Source organism: Misgurnus anguillicaudatus, unplaced genomic scaffold, assembly GCF_027580225.2.
Source record: "Misgurnus anguillicaudatus unplaced genomic scaffold, ASM2758022v2 HiC_scaffold_28, whole genome shotgun sequence".
NCBI lineage: Eukaryota > Metazoa > Chordata > Actinopteri > Cypriniformes > Cobitidae > Misgurnus > Misgurnus anguillicaudatus.
In genome coordinates this window covers 75,634-102,655 of record NW_027395278.1, presented here as the reverse complement: position 1 = coordinate 102,655, position 27,022 = coordinate 75,634, and the positions used below count along the sequence as shown (strand labels likewise).

The following is a 27,022-nucleotide window of genomic DNA, read 5'->3' as shown; positions in this document are numbered from 1 at the left end:
ATGATAAACAATTCATGATCATAGAGCTTTTGAGAAATAGGACAAACATGCACAGATTTTAAATTTTGCATGGACAAGCGAGCAGTTTTTGTCTTGCTTGCAACATTTTTATACATCTGGAAGATTCTTTTAGCCAAAGCATTACAAGGTACACATTTTATAAGCATGCGTGTGAACCCAAAACCTTTCCGTTTGCACTACCAGTCAAGCTATATGCAGATAATAATATTGTTCGAAAAAACTATGGCATGTTTGCAAGTAAACCAACACACATGAACACATATAAATGCATGCAAACTGTAATATCAAGACCTCGGTTTTCTATGTGGCTTAAAATTTAGCTGCGAGTTTTGGTGATTTTGTTTTGAGTAGGTGGTACAGCCCACCTCTCACATCTTTGTTCAGTGGGTGCAGGGCAGCTAGGCTGCTAGCCATGAGGTGGCTGAGATCTGCACACAAAACCATCAATCGAAACAACTTAGGTGTTCAATTCGGCTTATGTAAACAGTAATGGAGCGAGGCAAATATTTTACTACTTCGCTAAGTGCTAAAGTTCAAACAGGAAGAGTGAAAGGCTTGGCATGGTCTCATCAAGCATTCTTTCTAACATTTTATAGTACACATTGGTTAAAAAGAAATGGACAAATGTACAGTGGTAAATGTGGGATTGGGAAAGCAATTTTCAGAGGGCAGAAGAGACAAAAAGACGAGAAATAATAATGTAATGCAGTCATAAAAATTGAATAAACTGTAAAAGGAGTATCAGAAAGAACTGAAAGAAATTTCAAAGAATTCAAAAATTCGGGATAAAATGATTTAAAAGAACAGGCTGCACAATAAATGAATTTCCAATCGCAATGTGGCCTATCGTGGAATTACTCTACTGCAAAAAGCTAAGGGTTTAATTACATATATACTCTACATGTGCTGCACGATTTAAAGAGAATAGGTAATGCTCTGTTGCGTCTGAAAAGTTTTCACCATATGAAGGCTCTAGAGGTGCTGTGAGAGTTCAGCTTGTATTTCAGCATTCGGCATCATTTCGAATGGAGAGCTTTCTAAAATCATTAAACACGCAGAAACCCAAAGACCTTCACTTGAGAATTTCTGCCAAAATAAAAGCTGATTTTAACTGTATTTGTTAAACCGAAAAAATGAGAACGTAAATCATACAGTGGGTATTGACAACAAGAAGGTTCATGATTTGAGTCCTATTTGAGCGCCTTTCGGTGTGAAGTTTGCACGCTCTCCTTGTATCAGTGTGGGTGTCCTTTGGGTACCCCGGTTTCCTCCAGTCTAAAAATATGCAAATTTGGTGAAATGGAGTCAATTATGGCGCTTTTCCATTGCATAGCCCCCCCCCCCCCCCCCCCCCGGTTTAGGTCGGGTGAGCTCACCACACTTTGGGTTGGTTAGCTTTTCCATCGAGTTTAGTATCACTTCGGAGTGGGAGGGATTATAGGCGTGTTGTTATATTTGCGCTGCCTACTGCTGTGACATCATACATGTGAGAGCGTTGTTGGAATGCTATACTTCCCCATACATTCATTTATTTCTAATTTTGACCCAAAATTTAAATTGACCACCACAAATAGATGTTTGTGGATCACCTTTATCACTACCTCTCTCTCACATGACAGTTTCTGTACAAACACCCATGGTGTCAGTCGACGCGCTCCGCCGAGCCTCATTTAAGCATATATGCAGAAGTGTGCGTTGCGAATGTGCCGCCACAAACTGCAAGTCTGGAACTGGTATAATGTTCCTGATTGTCTACTTGTGGATGTTTTTATCGCTAAAAGGGAGTTTAGGAACTTACAGCAAAGCACAGATGACAACAGGTTTACTCGAGACAGCGCAAGCTAGCACGAAGGTAAAGCTTATCTTTTACGTTATAGTGATGATGCTAGTGACGATTCTCTCACACCAATCAGTGATCTACAGTGTTTTCACGTCACGTTTTGGTATCAGCTCGGCTCACTTGGAACCCCAATCAAGGTGGTACTAAAAAAAAGTATCGGGTCACTTGGAACCCCAATCGAGGTGGTACTAAAAAAAAGTATCGGGTACTACATACTGCACCCAGTGAAAAAGCCCCCAAAAGTAAGCCGACCCGACCCAAACCGTGGTGTACTATGCAATGGAAAAGCACCATAAGTGGCCGTCTATCCAGGGTCTACCTTGCCCCGCGTGACCCTAGAGGACAAGCCAGTTTGAAAGACACATTGTTAAAATATGTAATGATTATATGGTAAAATCAAATTTTTTCACTGGCCCGATTGGGCATAAATAAAATATTCCTGATTGATCATTGTATTGTTTTGACCCATGTATATCAATAACTACCACTATCACATGACCAAGGGGATTTTTCTACAAAAGCGCCCTCAATATGTTTCCTGTGGTGTGGACTTTTCGTCACGCCTTCCTTGTCACAGATCTGGAGGATGAAATATGAAGTGAAAAAGACAGCAAGGACAGTCTAAGCCAAGGCGGCATACAGACCAAAGATAAGACAGCAGGTGCAGCTATGAGCTATGTGAAGTGTATTACGTACGGTGTTCCTAGCCACTGATATCCTGTATAAAGTACAGTCTGACGATGTTGAAGATATCAATCAGCACGCGGTAAAATCCAATCATGCCAATCTAGATATATCTCTCCAAATCCTCTTAGTATGACAATCCTTCAAGCCTGCTATAAGGATAACAATATGCTGACACATTGCCTAGCTCTTGAAATCGCCAACCATATGATCAAACTTCATCCTAAACCTAATGCCTCTTGAAAACTGGCACTTAGTGGATGATACACCCTATCCCTGCAAATCTGGTTGTTTTCAATATCCAATAGACATACAGTATGCTTCTCTGACCTTACCTCTGTTGCGCTTTACACAAAGATCCATCAATCGCTGTGAGCACCGTAGAGATTCTTAATCGTCCCAAAGAAGCCGTTAGCAATCCACAAGACACCTGGGATGCTGTTGAGCATGCACCAGTTGAGCTGAGACAGCATATTATTGCTGGGGTAACTGCTGAGCAATGCAGACTACAGGACTGCATGATTCAAAAATGTTTCCCTGCTCCTTACCCTGGACACAGGTCCCTTGGGATTTCAGCATAACTCTCTGTTTTGCAACGTGCCTCAAGTTTATGTGTGTGTCAGAGGGTGTGTTGGCGTAGGGCTGGGTGGGGTAGGGTTCAACCCAGGTGGGGCAAGGTGTGTTTGTTGGCACAAAGGTGTGGGGTTAATTTATGGGGTCGAACAAAAACACAAAGCATTGAAGCTTTTGCTTGGCAGTTTTGCCACTCACAGGGAAAGTCTGCTAAAAAATAAGTTAGTTGAATATGCTGAAACATAGACTTTTTACTTTGACAACAATAAATACATTCTAATAAAATGTGTGCGCACGTGCATGGGTGCATGTGCACACGTGCATTGATGCTTATAGGCTTATTTATAATGCATAAATATATTTTAAAATCTAAAAATGAAAACGAGGATCAGATATGCATTTCTTAACAAACGTGGGTGTTCACATGCGCCGTTTTTTCCGCCGGTGGGTGCTCGTCACAATGTCAAGCAATGCTTAGGTTACTTAGCAACGACAAATGATCTGAAGTGCCCACGCACTTTGAAAAGGAGGAAAGTGGTGCGTTTTAGACGCAAAATGTGAAGCAAATGAGCATTGGCCATTTCGGTGGATGCTCGAGCCGAGCCCCGGCGCACCCACGGGATTGGCGCCTATGTGCCAACACTTGGTTCAAGTGAGATATCTTTTTTTCGGTTTATAATGTTCCCAGACGTGCTGAAAATGCGTTCTGATGGTGTACTGGAAGGGGTGTCACGATTCTCCAAATCCTCGATTCGATGACGTTTTCGATTTAAGGTCACGATTCGATTCTCGTTTTTTTTTTTTTTTTTCGAATCGATGCTTCCAATAAAAGTGTTAATAGATTGTTTTAAGCTTAACAAACCTGTTTCGCTACAAAAAATGTCTTAGTTTTTGTTTTGATTTCAAGCAAAAATATCTAAAAATTCTTCGATTGAGATACTTGACCCAATGACCCAATATATTAAGTCTTGATTGCTATGCTTAAAACAGGTAAAAACTTGTGCCAGTGGGGTAAGAAAAATAAACATGAATTAAGTTAATTGAATTAAGTTTATTTTCATATTTCACTAGCATTTTTACAAATTTTATGCATGACCTAATTTTTTCACTAGAAAAAAACTTCATATCTCAAGTTGTTTAATCTTGATTTAAGAATCATTATAAAATTGCTAAATAAGACAGCTACTATTAGCGCTTTTCATGGCGTGGTATGACTTGGCTCTGCACCTTTTCCACTGTTAAAAAGGTAACTTGGTAATTCGTACAACACAGTGCAGACGAGACATCACTTCGGTTAACTCAATGGCACACGATGGCAAGCTTATCTTGCATTTACAATACAATGCGTCAGTGTTAGTGACGATTCTCTCTGACCAATCAATAATCTGCAGTGTTTACATGGCACATTTTAGTATCTGTAGGGCTGTATGTGTGATGGTTGTGGTCTATTTCCGATTGCAGTGTTTGCCCTTTTTGCTGCTTTGAAGTAACCTTGGCCTCATTGTCAAGCAGAGGACACAATCATTGTGCAAAATGTGCCTGTGCGTTCTCAACTGTACACCTAAATTGTCTCTAAAGGATCAAGGCCTTCACACTGAACAGTCTTAGTGTAAGCATCAACCAACTGCTTTGCAGATGTTCATTTGGCAAAATCGTTCGTGTTCATCTGTTCACCACGGCAAGGGCACGGAGAACTTACGAGTAAAGCGGTGTCATGTGCAACAAATTTCCCCTAGTTTAACCAAAGCCCTGCAGTAGGCAATCATTGACTATCATGACTGCAAAATTCAAGTCTTCCAGGGTGAATATGCCTATTTAATCATTCAGAGCATATGTTTGTGCAAAAACATGTTATTTGTCTGCAGGGGTCACACAAGGTCTCTGCAGTCGGTGTAATCCTGCAGCAAGTTCCCCTGCAGCTGCCAGAACGCCACTCCACATTGCAGTGTGGTATTTATAGCCGATGAAACAGCTCCCTGACGTCGGCCACTGTCAAATCTGATGGGCGCAAAAGCAGTCAGCCAACAACCTACCAGCAAAATGCACACAGACGCGCAAGCGCGCACACACGTCGACTTTTACTATGTCCGTAGGGCTCTGAAGAATTAGTCACGGTCTCCTCATCCTGGAAAGAAAACATGCCTGGGCTGTAACGCCACGTCACAGAACCATAATGGGGAAAGAGTGAGTGGAAATGTTCATCATGTGGAAAGCTACATTAGGATTCCTGCCAGATATTTAGTCCTTGCGATTATCCCACCCCACTGCCGGCTTCCTCATCCATCTCCCACAAACTCATGCACCTGCACGTGTATACGCTATGGCACATTTCCCGCCGCACCTCTTTTCACTTCAATCAAAATCTATTGGAGAAGATTTTTCATCTCCTGCTCAGAGAGGCAAACTACACTATCATTAAAACTGATCAGAAGCTCTTTATCCCCGCCCACTGCCCACATCGCTATGGTAACTCAGCCAAGAGTAGTCACCTGATATTGACAGAATAGAGGAGATGAGCATGGGGGACGGGGGAGGGGAAGAAGAATCCCTCTGTTCCTGTCTGATCTGTGATTTTGAGGTTTATTGCAGCCCCCATCCTGACCTTCACTTCACAGCATGAGGGGAACGTACGTTAAGAAAGTAGCAAAGCCCCGCACTCGATTACTCCTCCATTCAATCTCAATAAAATGAGCATAAACCAGAACGTCTTTTCCTGGGTTAATAATTCTTCTTCATAATTCACCCCAGGAGACAATTATCCATCGTGGCCATTATTAGATTTCTCAGTTCATTACTCAGATATGACAAATATGAAAAGACAGACGTGAGCGGAGCATTTCTGCTAGACCAGGGGTTTTCAAAGCCTCCTCTAGGGGGCGCCAGAGCATGTCAGGGAAGGCGCGCAGATAAATATGTATACATATATGTTAAAATCACACAGCAGATGCGGCAGCATGCAATTAAATTTGAGTTCTGAATAAGTTTGTGTTCACACGCAGTTTGGTTATTTACTGGAGAGACAACGCATTTTATAACTAAACCTACCATGTCCTGTACTGGATAACCTGTTAGCTGTCACACATCACTCTTTAGTGTTACGGTACAGTGCATCAAGTTTAGAGCAAAGTGCGTCGCATGATTGTTTTGTAATGTTTTGCACAGCTGATTTTCTGACAACAGCTGCTCTATAATGCAATATTACGCAATGCAATGCAACGTGATTGAACGGCAACTCTCATGTAAACATCTAACTGTGGGTTCACATCAGCTGCGTCTGAGGCGTTGAATTTGCGTCTACGGCGTCTAGTTTGCCGCTTGAACATTTTAAGTTTACTCGCAAGTTTAAATTTTTCAACTCGCGCATTAGTCTCGAACTAGTCTAGTTCGTGCGAATTGAGCGTTGCCACGGGAAACGCGCAAGTTGAAAAATTTAAATGCGAGACCTCCAGACATATGTCAACGCGTCTTCACATTGACTTAACATTGAAATCACTCGCGCTTGATGCCTCTACCGCGACTTGTGTGAACGAAGCATGAGTGTTGCGTTGTTATGTGGGACTTTAGCACTTCAGACAGATGCGCATATGAAGTCATCTTGGTCCCTGTTAGTGTTAACTACTGAGAAAAAAATCTGACCTACTAGTGTTTTAATATTGACATCAACATGCATTTGTCACTATATGATTATAGACATCAGGCACGTGCAGAGAGGGGGCGGAGGGTGCCCGAGCACCTGCCCCTTTACCCCTGGATGACCAAAGTGCCCTTATGGTCAAGGCATTTTTTGTAATTAAATGCCCTTTTGTGAAGCCTTTCCAATCTAACCATTAGTTAAATTAATGAAAAATAATTAAGTCGTAAATAAAATGAGTCAAATGATGACCCATTGACCTTTCAACGGACAATCTCTTCCGGAGACGATTCCTAGCTCACACGCTCTTACTACGACACAGTGCACAGTACAGGGAGGATCCCCCTCGAGTCGGCATTGACTGATGCTGTATGCTTGTTAAAGTTACTTATTATTATTGTACAAGAACGACGTGAGGAGAGCATGCACAGCTTTTGTTTATATTGTTGGGTTTAACCTCTAGAATGTTAGATGCAAGTAATTCTAGCTACAGTAATGATGCATGTTCACTCACTTTTGTTGGGGGGAGAACAGATTCGCAGGCTTTGAGGGGTCTCACATCACTGGTAAACAGGTTCATACTGATTTTATAAATCTCTGATTTATCCTCATAAATGCTGTTTTATTATTATTTAAATATATAAAATTAATAAAATAAAATATAAATTAGCCTGTGAACCTAATAATAATGTCACAATGCAATATATAATATCATATAATATCAAAACTGCATACTGTTGACATTGTAATGCACTGTAAATAATATAGATATAAAGCCCTGTTTACACAAGAACGCTCAAGGGTGAAAACTTAAAAATATTTTATCAGATGTGCCTTGTGTTTACATGGCGACAGCGTTTTTGGGGCTTAAAACGCAAAAAAAGTGAAACCACCCTCCAAAGTGGAAATCTTAAAAACGCTCTACTGTCACATTCCTGTCTAAATGGTAAAAACGCAAAAGTCTGCTCACAGTGGCTCTCGTCACATACGCGTTTACATCACAGGCAAACTACATCGAATATCACACACTTTTGCGTCACCATATGCACGCAGATTTCTCCAAAAAACGCTTGTATAAATGCCTAATAAAAAGTGATAATGCAACGGCAATTTTGTGTTTTCTTTTAAGATTGTTTCCGCGTAACCGTAGCCTAAATCTCTGTCTATATAGATTTTTCTGGCTCTATTTGCAAGGAAAATAAAGAAAAATATTAGACTTAAAATGTTTTTTTTTCTATTCTGTTTTGCTTTATTGTGTTTCAATTGTGTGCATGCATGTCAGCTAGGTGCCCTTTTTGTACTTTGAGCACCTGCCACTCCAAAGGTCTCTGCACGGCCCTGATAGACATATGCGAATAAAATACAGGTTTGACTTCTGTTGTTTGTTCATAAAGACACTATTAGATAGGGCTGGGCGATTAATCGAAAAATAACCGAAACCGAAATTCAGAACCTCTAACCGACATTATTTTATCATGTCGGTTATTTCGGTTTTTAATCCTGTTAATACTTTCCCTTTAAAAACAAACTGCTGCGTGTGATGTTGCGTAACTCCGCCCCGTCCTGTCAGTGGCACAGCGAAACATGGAGGAGAACTCAAACACTGTTTAACTGAGCAGCAGGATCATCTAGTGACCAAAAGAAGCACAGTACTTTTTTTTAAGAAGTACTCGCGAATGTGCAGGCACCTGTGACAAAAATACGGAATGCGCGATCGAGTTTTTACCGCACACGCGCTCAGTTTAATCTACCGATGGGTCTCTAAGCAGTAGACCTGTTTGAGTCGTGACTCACTCGGATCTTTCACCCGGATCTTTAAATTAACTCATGAGTCGCGAGTCTCTAGTATCATTAACCCGGATCAGTTGAGTCCTACTATAATTCAATGTAAAGCCATAAACAGCGCCACCACACATACAAACCTCTTTCAACATTATTAATGAGACTTCGCTCGCTCTACAGATCCACTCGTAACCGTCTGATCTGCGTGAGAACTGACCCGGGATTTTCACTTAGAACCGGAATCATTGCAAACTCGAGAGACTTGCTGATCCGCGCGAGCCGCGAATTGACCCGAGATTCTCACTCAGAGCCGGAAACATTGCAAACTCGAGAGACCTGCGGATCCGTGCGAGCCGCGAATTGACCCGAGATTCTCACTCAGAGCCGGAAACATTGCAAACTCGAGAGACCTGCGGATCCGCGCGAGCCGCGAATCGACCCGAGATTCTCACTCAGAGCCGGAAACATTGCGGACTCGAGAGACATGCGAATCTGCAATGTTTCCGGCTCTGACTCGAGAATCTCTCAACTCGTAACCGGCTGATCCGTAACCGGCTGATCCGCAACCGGCTGATCCGCGCGAACTGTCTCTCGAGTCAGAGCTGGAAACACTGCAGATTCGTAGATCTGCCGGAAACATTGCAGACTCGAGACTCTCCGGCGCTGACCCATAACGTAGTAGGAAGACTCACTATTTCAGATGTGGTATCGAAGTTTATGAAAAATAAACCCCTTTTCCTTTTCAATGTTTTTAAACTTGACTTAAAAAATTCTATAGATTGTATTTCTGGATTAAAGGGTAAATCAGAATCAAAATGTATGCAATACTTAACTGATTTAACTGATAAATAAAAATAAAAAATATATATATTTCAGATGTGGTATTTTTTAGTCTGCCATGTTGCCAGCTTTACTATGACAGCAGTTTTCTGCAGTGTTTCATGAGTCCCATGGTCTGCAATGTTTCCGGCTCTGAGAATCTCGAAGTGGGTCTGTACTGAAGCCGTTTCCCAATGTCAAGGATACTTCCTTGGCAGGACTAGTCCTTTCAAGTCACTTCCTTTAGAGGCTAGGCGAGGCTCCTTTTAAGCATTCGGAGAACACGTTAAATGGAACAGGCTAGCAAGTGCACGTCATTGCGTCATTGCGTGATTGAAAGGTGTGCTTTCGGTGCTGCGCGCATAGGATTGTGGGTGATTTCAGCGCGTGAAGAGCGCGAAGGATACAAATTTGCATCCTTTCCTGTATATGGGATGTTTCTCGAACGAAGGACTCAGTCCTTGGCTGAAATTTCAAGGATCCTCGACATTGGAACAGTCCTTCGACGGACGTCGATGACGTAGCATCCTCGAAATTCTAGCTTCCGAGGATCCTTCCTTGACATTGAGAAACGGCTTGAGTTTCCTTTAGCAATACTGACTCGAGTGACTCAAGTGACTCAACCAACCCGGATCACTTTAGTGAGTGACTCACAATAACCCGGATCCTTAAAAGGAATCGAGTTTGCCAGGGGTGCTAAGCAGCCCGGGTAATGTCATCACATCTCACTCACTCAAAACCGCGAAAAGACGCGCCCGCGTGAGTTTAATTAGACACTTCAGAGATGACGGAGAGAGAGAACGGGAGAACTTCTAGTCTACATTAACACCAAAAGCATTACAGACAGGGCCAGATTAACACTTTGTTATACCCTGGGCAACAATATTCAAGGGCCCCATCATCACGACCCCAGGATCACCATAATATGGTCATATACAGAATATATTACTGTATTATACAGTACATATACTCAATACCTTAAATTCTAACAGTCATCAGGTGTATTTTGATTTACAAATATTTAAATGCTCATACAAATGCACTACTATGTCCCCTATCGAAGACATTCACTCACATATGATGCTATGAAAACAAAACACATCAGCATCTGTATAATCTCCGGCTGTAAAAGTAAGCTGGCGGTGTAGAAAAGTCCTGGCTAACTTAGCTGAGTTGTCCTCGTCATTGACGGAAGCTCACTTAACAGAACTTTTTAACTAATACACATTTAAGATGACCATGGATTAAGTTTAATTTGCATAGTCATTGATATACAAAGCTTATTTTTTGCATATACAAGCATTGTCTAAAAATGAAAATAGGCTTTTCCTTAATTATTATTACAAGAACATCAAGAACATACAAGAACAGCCTAATATTAGACACCCAAACCAAAGTGAAGAACATTATCTAATTTGAAGTCTGAACTGAACATCAACGCAGACATGATTTTCCTCACATAGAAGTTTAAGATCATATAGGCTACATCTTGAACGTAGATATATAAATGAACACAGGGAGAGGAAGTTTAACATTGTGGCAAACATGCTGGAAGGCAGCTAAAAACCATCAGGACATATACACGGGCTTATTTTATTTTATTGGAGCCTTACCTCCAGATAAAGTAATCCAAACTGGATTGATGATTTAAATGTTGTTTACTCACACATGTGCGTTGTTAACTCTCCGGATTTTATGTTGTGCACTGCTTCACTCGTTCACTTTTCCACATGGTCGGTTTGTTTACAGTGTTGCGTGAGCAGCTACACTGCAGGTTCGACTTCATGTGGCGCTAAGCAGACCTCTTGATGATGTCAAAGTACCGCGAGAGCGATTCAAAGCAGATTTCTTCATGTGATAACTGGAATTGCTCTCGCGCTACTTTGCTGTCACTCGCCTGTGGGTTCTCTGCTCCCCAGTCACTTTTGCGCCGCTATAGTAATTTGATTTCATACGCCGATCGGATCGCGCAGATACCTGCGTATCACGTAGACTACACCACTGTTTATCCTTTACATTTTCTGCGTTTCTGATGCCCTTTTCCTTTTTTAATTTCCGCTTCGCGCTCCGACTTAGCTTCTCCGTGTCTTGTTTTTTCTGTTGTACCAAAGCATTGCGTCACGTAATGCTTGGCGAACCTTTGACCCACCTCATGCGGACTGACCAATGAGGAGAGGGTCTTAACCTGAGGCCCTCTCTTCATTGGTCAGTCCGCATGAGACTCAACCGCTCTCAACTCACGTTCAAAGTAATAAGCGCAGCGTCTCTCTTTGCAGCGCAAAAGCCCGTGTTGACAGTTTGTTTAATATAAAGCGGCGAGCGGGAGATTACCAGATACAGTATTTTGCTCGTGCCCTTGCTGCCCTGGGCCCTTTGGAGGTCTTGGGCCCCTGGGCAATTGCCCAGTTGCCCATATGGTTAATCCGGCCCTGATTACAGATGAGAATAAATGGCTTAGACATCAGTGCCCAGTTAAGAAAAAAATGGATCGAATACAAGAAACGTGTAAAGGATACAGTCCAAGTATGTATTTTGCCCTACTCATCTCATTACAATATGCTATCTGGATACAACTTATTATGTATGTATCTGATGTCTATAATTAGTCATGGGGGTTGTATGATTCTTTGGTTCATAACTTCCCATTCTGAAAGTTTCATCAATTGTACATAATGACATGCAACATCTGCATAGAGTTAAGTCTATTTAATATTTTTCAGTAATGCAGTTATTTTGGGAAAAATGTGAATAATTGCATTGCAGGCTGATTTAAGGTGTGCCCTAAACTTTCCAACCTTGTCAGTGAACTATGAGGCAAAAAAATAATCGTTTATTAATCGTAACCGATGTCAAATGTTAGATTAACCGAGGTTTTGATTTTAGGTCAAATCGCCCAGCCCTACTATTAGAGCTTTAAGTGTAATCTGCTGTGTAAGCAGATAATTTCCAGATTTACACTTGTAAATAAATGTGACTGTCAATCCTAAACATTAACAAATGCATATCACTCACTAAACAGTAGATACAATGATGTTTGCATTTTAAATATCAGCTTTGTTTACATTTCATTCGGCACTTTTAAATCTCCTGATTATTCTGACTCTGATGAAGAGTTATTGCAATTTCAAATAGCTATCCGCCGCTCTTTTTCAGCATAGTTTTGTTCCATTATTCTCCATAATTTGCATTTTAAATGTCTTGACTTCTGCACTTCATATTTTGGGGGGGGGGGGGTATTGTGTTGAAAGGGAGGCCTGCTGTCTTAAAACCCCTGTGGTATACAAAGTGTCCTGTTATATAATCATGTGACCACATTGACATGTGCATCCAGCCACCACATTAATTTAAATATCAGTCAAAATGAGAGCAAACCACTTGTATGCACAGGTAGCTTTGGATCACGTGGTAAGACACTAATCTACACATTATGGAAATCTCGCAACTGCACATGATGTTCAAGTTAATGTTTTATGACCCTAACAGAGTGATCGGATTGGAAAATGCTCATGTGTGAAAGAAACTGCAATGAGACTCTAGGTCAGTGGTCTCCAACATGGTGTCCGCAAGTTACCCGTCAAAGCACATTATATTAATAGCCTTTTTTCATATTAGACAATGATAAAACATACCAACAATTAAAATAAAATAAAATTAACAAGTAAAACAAAAAAGTGGTACCTAAATATACACCAGCAGTGTACATTTAACACTGGTGATTTTGCTGTGTATGTTGCCAGTTTAACGGAGGCCAGCTAGTGAGTTACAGCTGTGTTTTTGTGTAGTATTGTGTGTTTTGTCTAAGGATCGACCGATATGGATTTTTTTTTTAATGCCGATACCGATTTTTCTTTCATCAGCCTTAGCCGATGACCGATACAGGCTGCCGATTTTCTTGAGCCCATATTTGGAGCCGATACTGCTTTTGCTCACTCAATTTACATCATAAAAATGACACAATGTTGCCAAATGTTACAAGTCTTAATTTAAAAAAGTAAAATTTATTGAACTTTAAAAAAAAACTATATTTAACAAATAGTAAAAACCGGTGAGGGTGCTATGGAACCATGAACTCCACTCTCCACAATGACGAGGAACTATCAGCAAATGATATTGATTTCTAGCACTTTACTACTACAAATATATGTACAGATGAGAAATAAAAACCGAGCTTTCGATGTTGTCATGGAAAGGTTAAAAACTTGCAAAAATCGGCCCGATATATCGGCCGGCCGATATATCGGTCTATCACTAGTTTTGTCACACATTATTAGTTGTTTGTCACAATGATTGCCTTTTCACTGGCTACCACCACAAGTGTATTTCATATCTGTGACTGGTTACATAAACGGCTAAGACTAGTCTTACAAGTTAGTCGTCTAATTTTTTCTTTAAGACTGGAGTCAATAACCTTTTTACGTCAATTATGTTAAATGATAGGTTGGCCTAATTTGTATCCAAAAAGCAAATCTGATAATAACTGCTATTTGATCTGTCACACTAGAGATAGTTGACCCAAAAATGAAAATGCTGTCACCATTTACTCAACCTGTATGAGTTTCTATATTTTGTTGAATACTATATATGTTACATGCACTATTTTGATGATGAAAATTGCGTCATGCGCACTGTATGCGGACCCTGGCGGTCTCAACGGGGCATTAAGGTAAATGTTGAGTCATCTCTTTGCAATAAAAAGATGTTACCATTTTAAATAACTATCTATTCAGATAACAACACGTAGCTTGATATTACATTGTAAAAATTAAACACTTCATCTAATCTATAAAATTGTGTTGGGTAAACTAATTTAGGCTAAGTGTTTATATTAAGATATCTAATCTTGTTAATTCAGTCATATTAAAAAAAGGTTTTACTACAATAAAACCAAATGAGGCACATTTAGGTCACCTGACAAAACATATTTACAGTGTGTGAGACTCGACTCTCTATTCTGTTTTTTTCCTAATTCCCTAAAACAGACACACGGCAAAATGAAAAACCCCTTAGGGAACTTACAAGCAATAGCTACAGCTCCAAGGACCATGGCAAATAAGCACAGAAGAGGAGTGTCCAATAAATTCCATCAATTTGTCTGACTATTATGTGAACACTAAAAATCTGCAGGTGTTTCCTAAAGAGTGTATTTCTACCTGACCCATATAAATCAATGCTGCTTTACGCACAATGCAATGCAAACACAATTCAAACGACTCAGGAAGAGGTTTAATTTTTCTGATGCAGACTGTGAGCATTTTATCATCTCTAAATTTGTGACCATTTCAATTGCATAAACATAACTGCTAGGTTAAATAGTTGACCCAAAAATGAAAATTCTTGGATTCAGCTGACGGCACCCATTGAGTTATATAGCAGAAAAAATATTCTGGAAGTCAATGGGTTAGGGATGCATAACGATTAATCGCGATTAATCTATAGCAGAATAAAAGATTTTGTTTACATCATGTGTGTGAACTGTGTATAATAATTATGTATATATAAATATGCACACATTCATGCATTATTTTATTTTACTTTTCTTAAAATTATGCATGCATGTGTGCATATTTATATATACATAATTATTATATAAACAGTATATAAATTATACATAAATATACAAATGTATATACACATGTAAACATTTATTAAATATATACATGCATGTGTGTGCATTTACCTATAGAAAGTTATTATATAGTTCACACACACACACTGTACATTTTTGTAAACAAAACCTTTTATTCTGCTATAGATTAATCGTGATTAATCGTTATGCATCCCTACAATGGGTACAATCAACTGTGTATCAAGATATCCTCTTTATTATTCAACAAAATATAGAAACTTATACAGGTTTAACAGGGCGAATTTTCATTTTTGGGTCAACTAATCCTAGTGTGACAGACCAAATAATAGCAGTTATTATCAGATTTACGTTTTGTATACAAATTGGACCAATCTACCATTTAACATAACTGATGTAAAAAGGTCATTACCAGTCTTAAAGAAAAATTAGATGACTAACTTGTATGACTAGTCTTAGCAGTTTAAAATATTTTTGAGGTATCAATTAAAACAGTAATTTTAATTATGCCCTTTAGGTTGCTTTACTTCAAAAAGCAATATTAAAGATGCATGAATGTTAAAAGAATGCAAGTAAGGCTAGGTAGATAATAACACACTTGAATATCTTAGTACGCCTAGTACACTTGAAATATGAAGACTGGGCATTATGGCCAAACATCTGTAAAAGACAAGATTTTTCAAGTCTCTTAAGTGAGGAAACATGTTTTTTAGCATCAATAAATGGCAGAAGACATGACAAGAGATTAAAAAAGCAGAAAAGTGAAGTGAAATTGTTATAACATGATTATTATTGAGCCCAACCCAAAGTGGGTATGATGGGTGTAATAGGAGTGGATTAAGTGGAAGAAGTACCAGAACAATGGCTGTGTCATTCTTTAAGTTAGTTGGTAGACCATTGCATTAGCAGAGCAAAGGTTATGGGTTGCAGTGAACACACACACACACACACGCACGCACGCACGCGCGCGCATTGATAAAATGTTTAGCCTGAATGCACTTTAAGTTGCTTTGCATAAAAGCATCTGCCAAATGCATACATGTAAATGTGTTACGCCCAAATACGCTAGTCTAGTAAGCTGCTTGCTTGAGCTAATAAGATATGAAATTCACAATGCAAAACCCTGAGACAGCTGAAAATGAAAGGACTAGGTTAAGGTAAACAGTCATTATCATAATAGTTATTTTGAATGTTTAAAAAGACTTTCTTGACTACAATCTAAACTATGACTTTGCAGAGTTATAATCATTTTATACAGGCTTTTTCACAATGGTCTGAATGTAAACACTCAGATTTTTTGCAGGAAAGGAGGCAGCGGTTTGATGTTAACTTACCCTTTCCTTTCTCTCACCACATAACACAGACATGCTGTACTGCTGCTGTGATTTCTGACAAACGTCTGCCCAACATATCGACTATTTACGTTGCACCGCTTTAACAGTCCCGATCAAAACCATGTACTAAAACGTTTCCTCTATTCGTGTGGATGGTTTTGAGAGGTTTGATGCTATTGGCTAAAATTAGGCTTTTATTTTAAAACGTACGTTATTTGACAATGGTACAGAAACGTATTAACCACCGTTCTGTGGTCGTAATGGTGCCAGAATCACTGTCTGGGTAAACAGCATACTTCAGGATCACGCACGACAACACAATGCGCTCGAGCAGCGAACCTGACCGTTATCTTTACCGTACAACAATCGAGGTAGCTAGCAACAGGCCGGGGATGGAGAGAACTCGCCGGCGAGAAATACGTCGTTTCCTTTAACGTAAAAACCAACGAGACTCACCTTGATATCGCACGGGAGTTTAGTGTATCTCCAAAGCGCCTATGCTTTAATGAAACTGATGCTTCGCGGCGATTTGTGTAGCGAGTCGTGGCGGAAACAGGAACTGGGGAGACTGACTGCTGCTGTCTGAAGTCTCGCTGCTTGGCTCTTGAGGAGGCTGCTCGGCAGTCGCCGGGCTGCACTGCGCATGCGTGTGTCAGACAGATCACTGCGATACAAGCGCTCTTCGGCAGTGAATACAATTTCTCGGACCTCATTATTCATAGTATACTCTGAGTATTGTGAGTTATACGGCTGATTGTCTCAGTACACATACGACAATAAATGAAAAAGCTAGACGTTCATGCGTATATAAAAGCAACATTTAAAACTTTAGTCTATATTCTGTTTCTGTGAACGCCTTGTCTAAAACCAGGCCTAAGATGATTCGTTTAAGTGTGTGTGATAATCGTGGTGTTGATTTATGAATTGAAAACAAAGGGTAATTTACCATCAAAATAGTGGTCTCCGACTGTGACACCTGATCATAGACCCCTCAACCGAATTCTCACAAAAACCTATCGACGCTATTCCATTTGCTAAACGATTCAGTATATTCATGAGGAGGACGTATTAAAAATGGCCTTTAAAAGTAGAGCCAACATGCACACGCACACACGCACGCACGCACGCAATATTAGCGCAAAATTGGTCTCCTCGAAAGTACGTATGAAGACTGAAATAGACTGTATGTGGCTTTAGTCCCACCCAGTGGTCTGACTTTGGAATCACACTATTTTGCGTTTAATACAACAGTGAACCGTTTTTACTTTACCAAAATGGTGGGTCTAATCCATTACCAAGTCGTACTTTATGACTTTGATATTTAATGTTACAAAGCAAAAAGTGAGAGACTATAAACGCTACACACAAAATGCTTGAATTTTGTAAAAGCTTGTGCAGTTCGTTATTTGTTAGTTTATGCAGAGAGAAATGCAAAAAAATAAGAAATAGTAATGTTTAAAAATAATTTAAAAGAATAATACATTAATAACTATAATTATGTTTGTTGATGTTTATTTAAGGCTTAATTATTAAGTAATTAATGTTTTACTATATTTATATTATTTGTCATTTAATGCACGATAAATCTGTTTTCCTCGCTCTATCCCGAAACTATTTAAATGAACAGTAAATCATTTTTTTAGTATGAACATAACTAGTATCCAGCACATTCAGTACCCCCCTTTACGTACATCAGAATAGGCTTGTTCGACTTCATGCGGCGCTGCAAGAACCGACAGCCGGATGACATCAAAGTACCGCGAGAACGATTCGAGAATAGTAATTTCGTCTCGCTCTCGCGGCACTTTGACGTCATTCGCATGTCAGTTTAGTTCGCTCGAAGTCAAACAAGGCTTTTGTGTTTACAATGGGAACGTGGATATTGGACGTCGGAAGCATTTTATGCGCACGCGCTTTGCATCAGGGAGGGCAGTTCCATAGCAACCAAAAAGAACAACATGGTGAGTTTCCGTTCTTCTTTGCATTCAGTAAACTTTATTTGAGATATTACATAGCGTAAACAATAAGATCACATTATGCTAAATTAGAAAGGGAAGAATTTGATGTTTATAATACACATATGCCTCATACAAGACAGAAATGCTAGTGCTCATCACTTGTGTGTATCTGTTACAGTACAGTAGCGAGTCTACGTTGCTAGCTGTTACACATAAATTAACAATATTTTGAATGTAGCAAATTTTCGATTTATTAAGAATTAAACTTATTATTGACATTAGGTTAGTTGGCATGGCAAGATGTGACATGCTAATGTCAACATGATGCCGTTAAAGGGATAGTTCTCCCAAAAATTAAAATTCTGTCATTATTTACTCACTCTCATGTTGTTTCAATCCCGTATAAATTCTTTTGTTCTGATGAACACGAAGATACTTTGAGGAATGTTTGTAACCAAACCGTTTATGAGCCCCATTCACTTCCATAGTAATCGTTCCACCTACTGTGGAAGTGAATGGGGTTCATGATTGGTTTGGTTACAAACATTCCTGAAAATATCTTCATTTGTGTTTATCAGAACAAAGACATTTAAACAGGTTTTATACACTATCCCTTTAAGGACAGTGAGCTTGTTGGATAGCGTTTGTGTACGTTACTAGTCTGCTACATTACTTTTTTGAATAACATAGAGTACTAGACTCAGTGATAATAGACATTTAAATAATTACCTTTTTTTCAGCTGAAATCGCGTTAAATATATTTCTGCAGTGCTTACCATTGTAATTCCACACAGTATCTTCAAATGTACATTGTTATTATTACTTATACATTAAATGTATTTTGACATAGACACAAAAGATTATACAGACTACCGGCACATCCGGGAACTTGACTGTAAATTTCGTCACCGCCCCTTTTTGGGGGAAAACAAACTAGACTTCTCATAGACTTCCATACAAAATAGCTGAACAAAGCAACGTTCGTTCACAGCCGCAAGGCGTAAATAACTTAAGAAATCACTCAGATTAAACATGTTGATCTGTCCATCATGCCTGCCGTAGAGCGGGAAAGATACATTAACACATTTTATTTGGTCAATATAAAAACATGTCCCTTTCATTTCACAGCGTCAAATTTATGTAACAACGCTATCCAGTGATTGCTTGAAATATCACTAAGGCTAGTTGTATGGCTGGAAGGAAAAGTGCACTCAGTACTCTAAATATAAAGACATAATATATAAATTAGGGCTGCACGATTTGGGTAATTTTTCCCATTGCGGTTATTGATGCTAATATTGCGATGTGCGATTGCGATTATACTAAATGGTATCATGAGTCAACTTGATGGGTTTTAAGGAAAATCCACACACAGTTTAGCTAAAATGTGTATTTGTAAAACTAGAGATTTTTTCGTATTGCCACGTGATGTAGCAACTGCTTAGTGTCAGTAATCCTAAATCCAAAATACCGCCATACAACAGACATAGAGTTTTTTTTAGCTACCAGATCACTGTCAACCTCCTCTGCATCCATCTTCGCTCTGGTATAAGTGACGACGCACACCACACACGTGCATGCCACACGTGCACTGCCTTTTTTGTTAGTTTTTCTTTCTTTTTTTAAACAGCAAGGAAAATCATCAAACTGTTACCAGAAAGTTTGTGTTAACAAGTCCACACATTTATTTATTTAATATAATTGCAACATTTTGCTGTCATATAATCGCACAGGCTGACATCGCGATTGTAATTGCGATGCGATTAATTGTGCAGCACTAATATAAATACTAAGTAACTTTCAAATACGAAGTAAAATCATTCACTGGCTTCCCTGTTGACTCGATGAGGTACGAGTAAATGTCCGGGTAAGACACCTCTGGCCAATGGGGGGCGTTGTTACACAAATTTGACGCTGTGAGAATGAAAGGGACATGTTTTTATATTGATCAAATTAAATGTGTTAATGTATCTTTCGCGCTCTATGGCAGGCATGGTGGACAGATAATTACTCAACATGTTTAATCTGAGTTGTTTCTTAAGTTATTCACGCCTGCCGGGTGTGTATGAACGTTGCTTTTTCCGCTATTTTGTATGGAAGTCAACGGGTAGTCTAGTTTGTTTTCCCCCAAAAGTGGGCGTGAACCTGTTCAGAGACATTCTATGACGTTGCGCCGGTTGTGCGTATGCTAACTTACCTTGCTTCGAGTGACAAATAACCACAAATCATGTTTGTTTTCCTTTAGGCAAAAGCAACAACTATTAAAGAGGCCTTGGTCAAATGGGTGAGAAGTTTATTGCTACTTTTTATTTTGTATAACCCAGTAGTTTCTACTATAAAATATATGTTTTGCTCTGACAATATTTATATATTTAGGGCATAAATTGTGTTAAATGATTGCATGGGTTTTTCCCAGGAGGAGAAAGCAAAAGAAAAGGCAAGTGAGGCCACAGCAGTCAAGCTTTACAGTCAGATCCCTCCCATTGAGAAGATGGATGCATCTCTCTCCAGTCTTGTCAACTGCGAGTGAGTCTAAATATGCAACTCGTGTGTTTTGTATATTTTCCTGTCGGATATGTATCAAATATTTTAACAGTTTAATACATCTTTATTGCCTAGGAGATTATCCTTATCTACAAACTGCATCGAAAAAATTGCCAACTTGAATGGCTTGAGTGAGTATGCATAACTGGTATATACATACTTGAGGGCATTTATAAGAATCACTGTTATGTTAATGAAAGTATTTGTTTACAAATTTCTTTCAGAGAACCTTAAAATACTGTCCTTGGGGAGGAATAACATCAAAAACCTTAATGGACTTGTAAGTGAAGTAACAAAACATCAATACCTATATGTTGAAAGAGATTGCTTCCCATGGATTTTAGTGATTCCTTGGCTTTTCTCATCCCCACAGGAGGCCGTAGGTGATACACTGGAGGAGCTGTGGATCTCTTATAACCTCATCGAAAAGCTGAAGGGGATTCATGTCATGAAGAAACTTAAAGTCCTGTATATCTCCAACAACTTAGTCAAGGAGTGGGGTGAGCATGGCAGATACATTACTGATAGGGTTGCAAAGGGGCGGAACGTTTCCGATAAATTTTTGGAAACTTTCTATGGGAACTTAATATTCCAAATTGGAAACTTAATGGGAATTTACGGGAATTATTTGCATAAATATTAACTATATATTCATACAAACATAAATAAACATTTTGTTTGGTTATAAGCTATAAGCAGACATGTATGCAAGGTAAAACAAATTTAGTAGAATCCTCATACTTATGCTTATCAAGCCATGAATTTATTTGATCAAAAATCCTTGAGAAATCATTGATATATATGTTATATATGGCTGGCTAGCTAATGTATAAACACATTTTAGTATTTGCTAAATAAGCTATAATACCATAGATCAAATATATATAGACGGTTTCATCGGATGCACGTGCGCTGACGCGAAACACGTCTGGATCCGAACTTTACTTCCGGTTCTGTTTTTTTTATGGTCTGACTAGTTGCTAAACTGATCTCTTGAACAAATTCCTTGCCGAAAATTACAAATGTTTTGGTTTCCCATGTAATCTATGTGTTAATTTTTTGCCTGTTATAGACGGTTTTATCGGATGCGCATGATACATGTCTGGATCCGAACCTTACTTCCGGTTTCGTTTTTTTAATGGTCTGACTAGTTGCTACGTTTAAAGAACTTTGTTGTTATTTATTCTTATTACACGGCTCTCTGGAATGCTTGATTCTGATTGGTCAGTTGAGACATTTGCAGGTTCGTTCTTTTCAAATAATAACCGCTCCAAAGTAATAACGCATAGCCGGTACTACTTGTACGAGTAAAATCGCTCCGCGCCAATAAAGATCAATAAAGATTACTGTTTGGCGCCATCTTGTGACAAACACTCGACAACCACGACAAGACACAGACAGCTTACTGAGACTGAACTTGACAAAATAGAGCATGACAGCTACGAAGCCAACACACAAAAAAATACAGAATGGGCATTAAAACTTCTCAAAGACTGGCTAAAAGAGAAAAAATGGAGACAGACAAGTATGAAGCAGAGGATCTTAATAAGGTATTACGATCATTTTATGCATCTGTGCAAAGTTTCGCGGAAGGATAAAAATGTTAATTTAAAACAAATATGCCAATAAAATGTTTCAAATTCATATTCATGTCCGGTTTTTTCTTATGTGACAAGTAGCCGTGTAATAAGCGGGATAATGTAGAGGCAGCCGGTAGTTATCGGGAAATAAGCCCCTTCAGTGTGATACAAGACCCTCCGCTTCGCGTCGGGTCCTAATCACACTGTCGGGGCTTATTTCCCGATAACTACCAGCTGCCTCTACATTATCCCTTACTTAGCGGAGTTTACCGGAAGTTACGTGCGGACCGCCACAGCCGCTTGTTTATGTTGTTACTGCTGAAACGGTCTATATAAATAAACTACGTTTAAAGAACTTCATTGTTGTTTATTCTTAGCGCCGTTTACCGGAAGTTGCGTGTGGACCACGACAGCCGCTTGTTTATGTTGTTACTGCTGTAACCATCTATATCCAAGTTTTATCATCAAAATTTACGTGACTTGATGAAGTCCTTGGACTCAAATGCACCAAGTGTGGCTTCTGTGGTAGTCAAGGCCTGGAAAATGGAGGGTGATCCCCCCCCCCAAGTGATATATGGACGATTTTTTTCGGGGGGTGGGGAGGGGGGTTGGGTTGTGTGTGGGAAAAGGTCATTTTTAGACACTTCTTGTTGAATTATTTAATCTTAATGTTTTCGCAGTCAGTGTATGTCTTTACAATGGTATAATGTTGTTGCACACTCGCTTAGACACAGCACAAGGAAATTTTAAACAAATTTATGTAATTTACGTGAATACATGCAAAGATGGACATTTTGACATTATTTTGTGTGCACCAGGTTCAGTAGGCAATGTGCTGTGTAGGGTAGAAATTCAACTGAAATTGGATTAAATCTTGTTGTTTAAACAAAATTATGCGGCAAGATTTTTTTAACTACATTTAAGTTCCCTGTTTTAGGCAACTCTGCAAGTTAAACACACAGTTTATTCCCATTAATTCCTATATATTCCCGTTAATTCCCATATTCCTGTTTATTCCCATTAAAAGTTTCCAAACTCGAAAATTCCCGTAATTTTGCAACCCTAATTACTGATAGTCCGGAAGCATATTTAAACTTAATCATGTTGTATTTCAAGTTTAAAAGCTGTATACTACAACATTTTTATCATACAACCCCAAAACAGAAAAAGTTGGGACACTGTAGAAATTGTAAGTAAAAAAGGAATGGACTAATTTACAAATCTCATAAACTTATATTTTATTCACAGTAGAATATAGATAACATATCAAATGTTGAAAGTAAGATATTTTGAAATGTCATGCCAAATATTGGCTCATTTATGATTTCATGAGAGCTACACATTCCAAAAAAAGTTGGGACAGGTAGCAATAAGAGGCCAGAAAATGTAAATGTACATATAAGGAACAGTTGAAAGACCAATTTGCAACTTATTAGGTCAATTGGCAACATTATTGGGTATAAAAAGAGCCTCTCAGAGTGGCAGTGTCTCTCAGAGGTCAAGATGGGCAGAGAATCACCAATTCCCCAAATGCTGCAGCGAAAAATAGTTTTCTGAGTTTCTAAGAGAAAAATTGCAATGAGATTGAAGTTATCATCATCTACAGTGCATAATACCATTCAAAGATTCAGAGAATCTGGAACAATCTCTGTGCGTAAGGGTCAAGACCGGAAAACCATACCGGATGCCCGTGATCTTCTGGCTCTTAGACGGCACTGCATCACATACAGGAATGCTACTGTAATGGAAATCACAACATGGGCTCAGGAATAGTTCCAGAAAACATTGTCAGTGAACACAATCCACCGTGTCATTCGCTGTTGCCAGCTAAAACACTATAGGTCAAAAAAGAAGCCATATCTAAACATGATCCAGAAGCACAGGCATTTTCCCTGGGCAAGGCTCATTTAAAATGGACTTTGGCAAAGTGGAAAACTGTTCTGTGGTCCAACGAATCCAAATTTGAAGTTCTTTTTGAAAAACTGGGATGCCATTTCATCCGGACTAAAGAGGACAATGACAACCCAAGTTGTTATTAGCGCTCTTTTCAGAAGCCTGCATCTCTGATGGTTTGGGGTTGCATGAGCGTGTGTGGCAAGGGCAGCTTACACATCTGGAAAGGCACCATCAATGCTGAAAGGTTTATCCAAGTTCTAGATACATATGATCCCATTCAGACGTCGTCTCTTTCAGGGAAGACCTTGCATTTTCCAACATGACAATGCCAGATCACATACTGCATCAATTACAACATCAAGACTGCATAGAAGAAGGATCTGAGTACTGAAATGGCCAGCCTGCAAGTCCAGATCTTTCACCCATAGAAAAGATTTGGTGCATCATAAAGAGGAAGATGCGACAAAGAAGACCTAAGACAGTTGAGCAACTAGAAGTCTGTATTAGACAAGAATAGTACAACATTCCTATTCCTAAACATTGGTCCTCCTCCAGCTGTTCCTTGTATGTACATTTAAATTTTCTGGCCTCTTATTGCTACCTGTCCCAACTTTTTTTGGAATGTGTAGCTCTCATGAAATCCAAAATGAGCCAATATTTGGCATGACATTTCAAAATATCTCACTTTCAACATTTGATATGTTATCTATATTCTACTGTGAATAAAATATAAGTTTATGAGATTTGTAAATTATTCCATTCCTTTTTTACTTACAATTTCTACAGTGTCCCAACTTTTTCTGTTTTGGGGTTGTACAACCCTATATAAATGCATTGTAAACGTGTGCAGAATCTGCATTTTATGAAGCTGTCTGTTTTTTAGCTGAGTTCCTCAAGCTGGCAGACCTCCCATCATTGGTGGACCTCGTATTTGTGGGAAACCCATTAGAAGAAAAATATGCTGCTGATGGTAACTGGATAGAGGAAGCTACTAAAAGGCTTCCCAAGCTTAAAAAACTGGATGGTGAGAATCAGTTCGTTTTTAAAGACTCGTTTGACATATAAGGAATTCAGAAGAATTATACTGTTTACTGACATTTTAGATATAATAATAGAAAGTAAAACTTTCTGGTGCTATTTAGTGAACATTCACAATTTGTCTATTCAAATTAGCACACCAGAATAAATTGTTGTTTAACAGCAGATAGTATCACTTTGTGACAATTAATGAAACATTAATAAATGATCATTAGCTTATGAGGTCATCGTGCCAAAATATGGTCCCGGAAAATAAAAATAATTTTCTTTTTTAGGTAACCCAGTCATCAAGCGCGAGGAAGAGGAAACTGAAGGGGAAAGTTAATGCAAATTTTATAAAATATTGAACTTGGTATATTTTTACAGTTCAAACACCAGCATTTTAGCGATGAAAAATTTGTGCAATATTTCCATTATTTTTATTTCTTATTGTGTATTTATATAAGCAAAAGAGCTACATTGACTTTCTTAGACTTGAACACTATTGGAAAAGAAAAGCACACATGTTTTGGCACAAGAAGAAATGTATAATTTATGGATTGTACAGGAGGACAGAATAAATGGTACTAATGAAATATTGAAATATTTTATAAACAATAAAGCTGTAAATTCTTTTTGCAGGACTCACTACACTTAAGTTGTCTCTGTTATGAATAATTAAATGCGCTGTGTCTAAAGATTATTAATGACCACAAAAGGACTAAACTCTATTAAAATACTTATTAATTGCTATTTTTGTCATGCAGTTAACATCATTAGTATATTGATTGCATATCAATTTGACACTGTGTTGCATGTCTCTATAGAGTAAATTAATTTTAAAAAACTTAAGGGGAAATCATTGTGGCAGTGATGCTAAATCCAAAATTGTAATATAAAAGTTAAAATTAAATTGGACTTTTTCTTGATAATTATTTTATAAGTATGATTTTTTTTTAAATATAACATTTTAAGCATTAAAGGCATGATATGCATAATTAAAGCATGTTTATAAGGCAGTGCTTCTCAAACTTTTTCGGTGTGCAGCCCCTCTGTGTACGGTGCATCCCTTCGTGACCCCCCAAAGAAAATTTATGACAAACATTTCAAAACTTACAATTTGAAATAAACAAAACATATTAAATTATACAATGTAGTGGTGTTGGTTAGTAGCCTTATTGTTCTGAGGTTTAATTACACAGAATTTACGACCCCTAGTTTGAGAACCACTGTTAGGAATTCATACAGTATGCAGTTTTTGTGACCTCTTTAAATATGATTAATTGTTTTTTTTCTATATTAAAAGAAAAATAAACAATGTCCTCTGCCAAAAGATTGTAATTAAAATATTGCAATTTTATTATTACTACAGTATGTTTTATGATTTTTTAATGTTTTGTGTTTATGTGAATTTGAGAACGACGGATGAACGATACTACACTTTAACAGTAGATGGCAGTATAGTCTTTAAAATGGCATACACCATTCATTTAACTACTTCATTTAACCCAAATTTATTCAACATAATTGTGCTTTTAGTTTCAACAACATATTTACAAACTACGAGGGAGAGCTGTATCATATTTTATGTGATACTGTGACCATGCTCAACTAACCATGCTAAAGGCAACTGTATATTTTACAAAATTAACAAATACTAAATAATAACAACCAAGAAATCTACAGTCAAAATGAGAGAATTGCGACAGATTGTCATTCAACTATCTAAAAGCAAAGTATGCTGTTTAAAACGCAAATA

The 27,022-nt window shown here is 38.5% G+C and overlaps 2 protein-coding genes across 2 annotated transcripts in view; one reads left to right on the top strand and one right to left on the bottom strand.

Annotated features, from left to right (window-relative positions):
* The window catches only part of LOC141349049 (alpha-(1,6)-fucosyltransferase-like), a 128,133-nt gene extending 111,235 nt beyond the window's left edge, over positions 1–16,898 (bottom strand). The window contains exon 1 of the mRNA XM_073864777.1: positions 16,725–16,898. The gene's annotated coding sequence lies outside the window, so the exon portion shown is untranslated. The remainder of the gene's footprint in view (positions 1–16,724) is intronic.
* Positions 16,899–18,099: 1,201 nt separating this feature from the next.
* On the top strand, positions 18,100–25,898 carry LOC141362583 (dynein axonemal light chain 1). Its single transcript, XM_073864863.1, has 8 exons — positions 18,100–18,229; positions 20,472–20,510; positions 20,643–20,752; positions 20,846–20,901; positions 20,995–21,050; positions 21,144–21,270; positions 25,130–25,270; positions 25,560–25,898. The coding sequence occupies exons 1-8, from the start codon at positions 18,227–18,229 to the stop codon at positions 25,607–25,609; spliced, it is 582 nt and encodes a 193-aa protein (XP_073720964.1). The 5' UTR covers positions 18,100–18,226; the 3' UTR covers positions 25,610–25,898.
* The last annotated feature ends 1,124 nt before the right edge of the window (positions 25,899–27,022 follow it).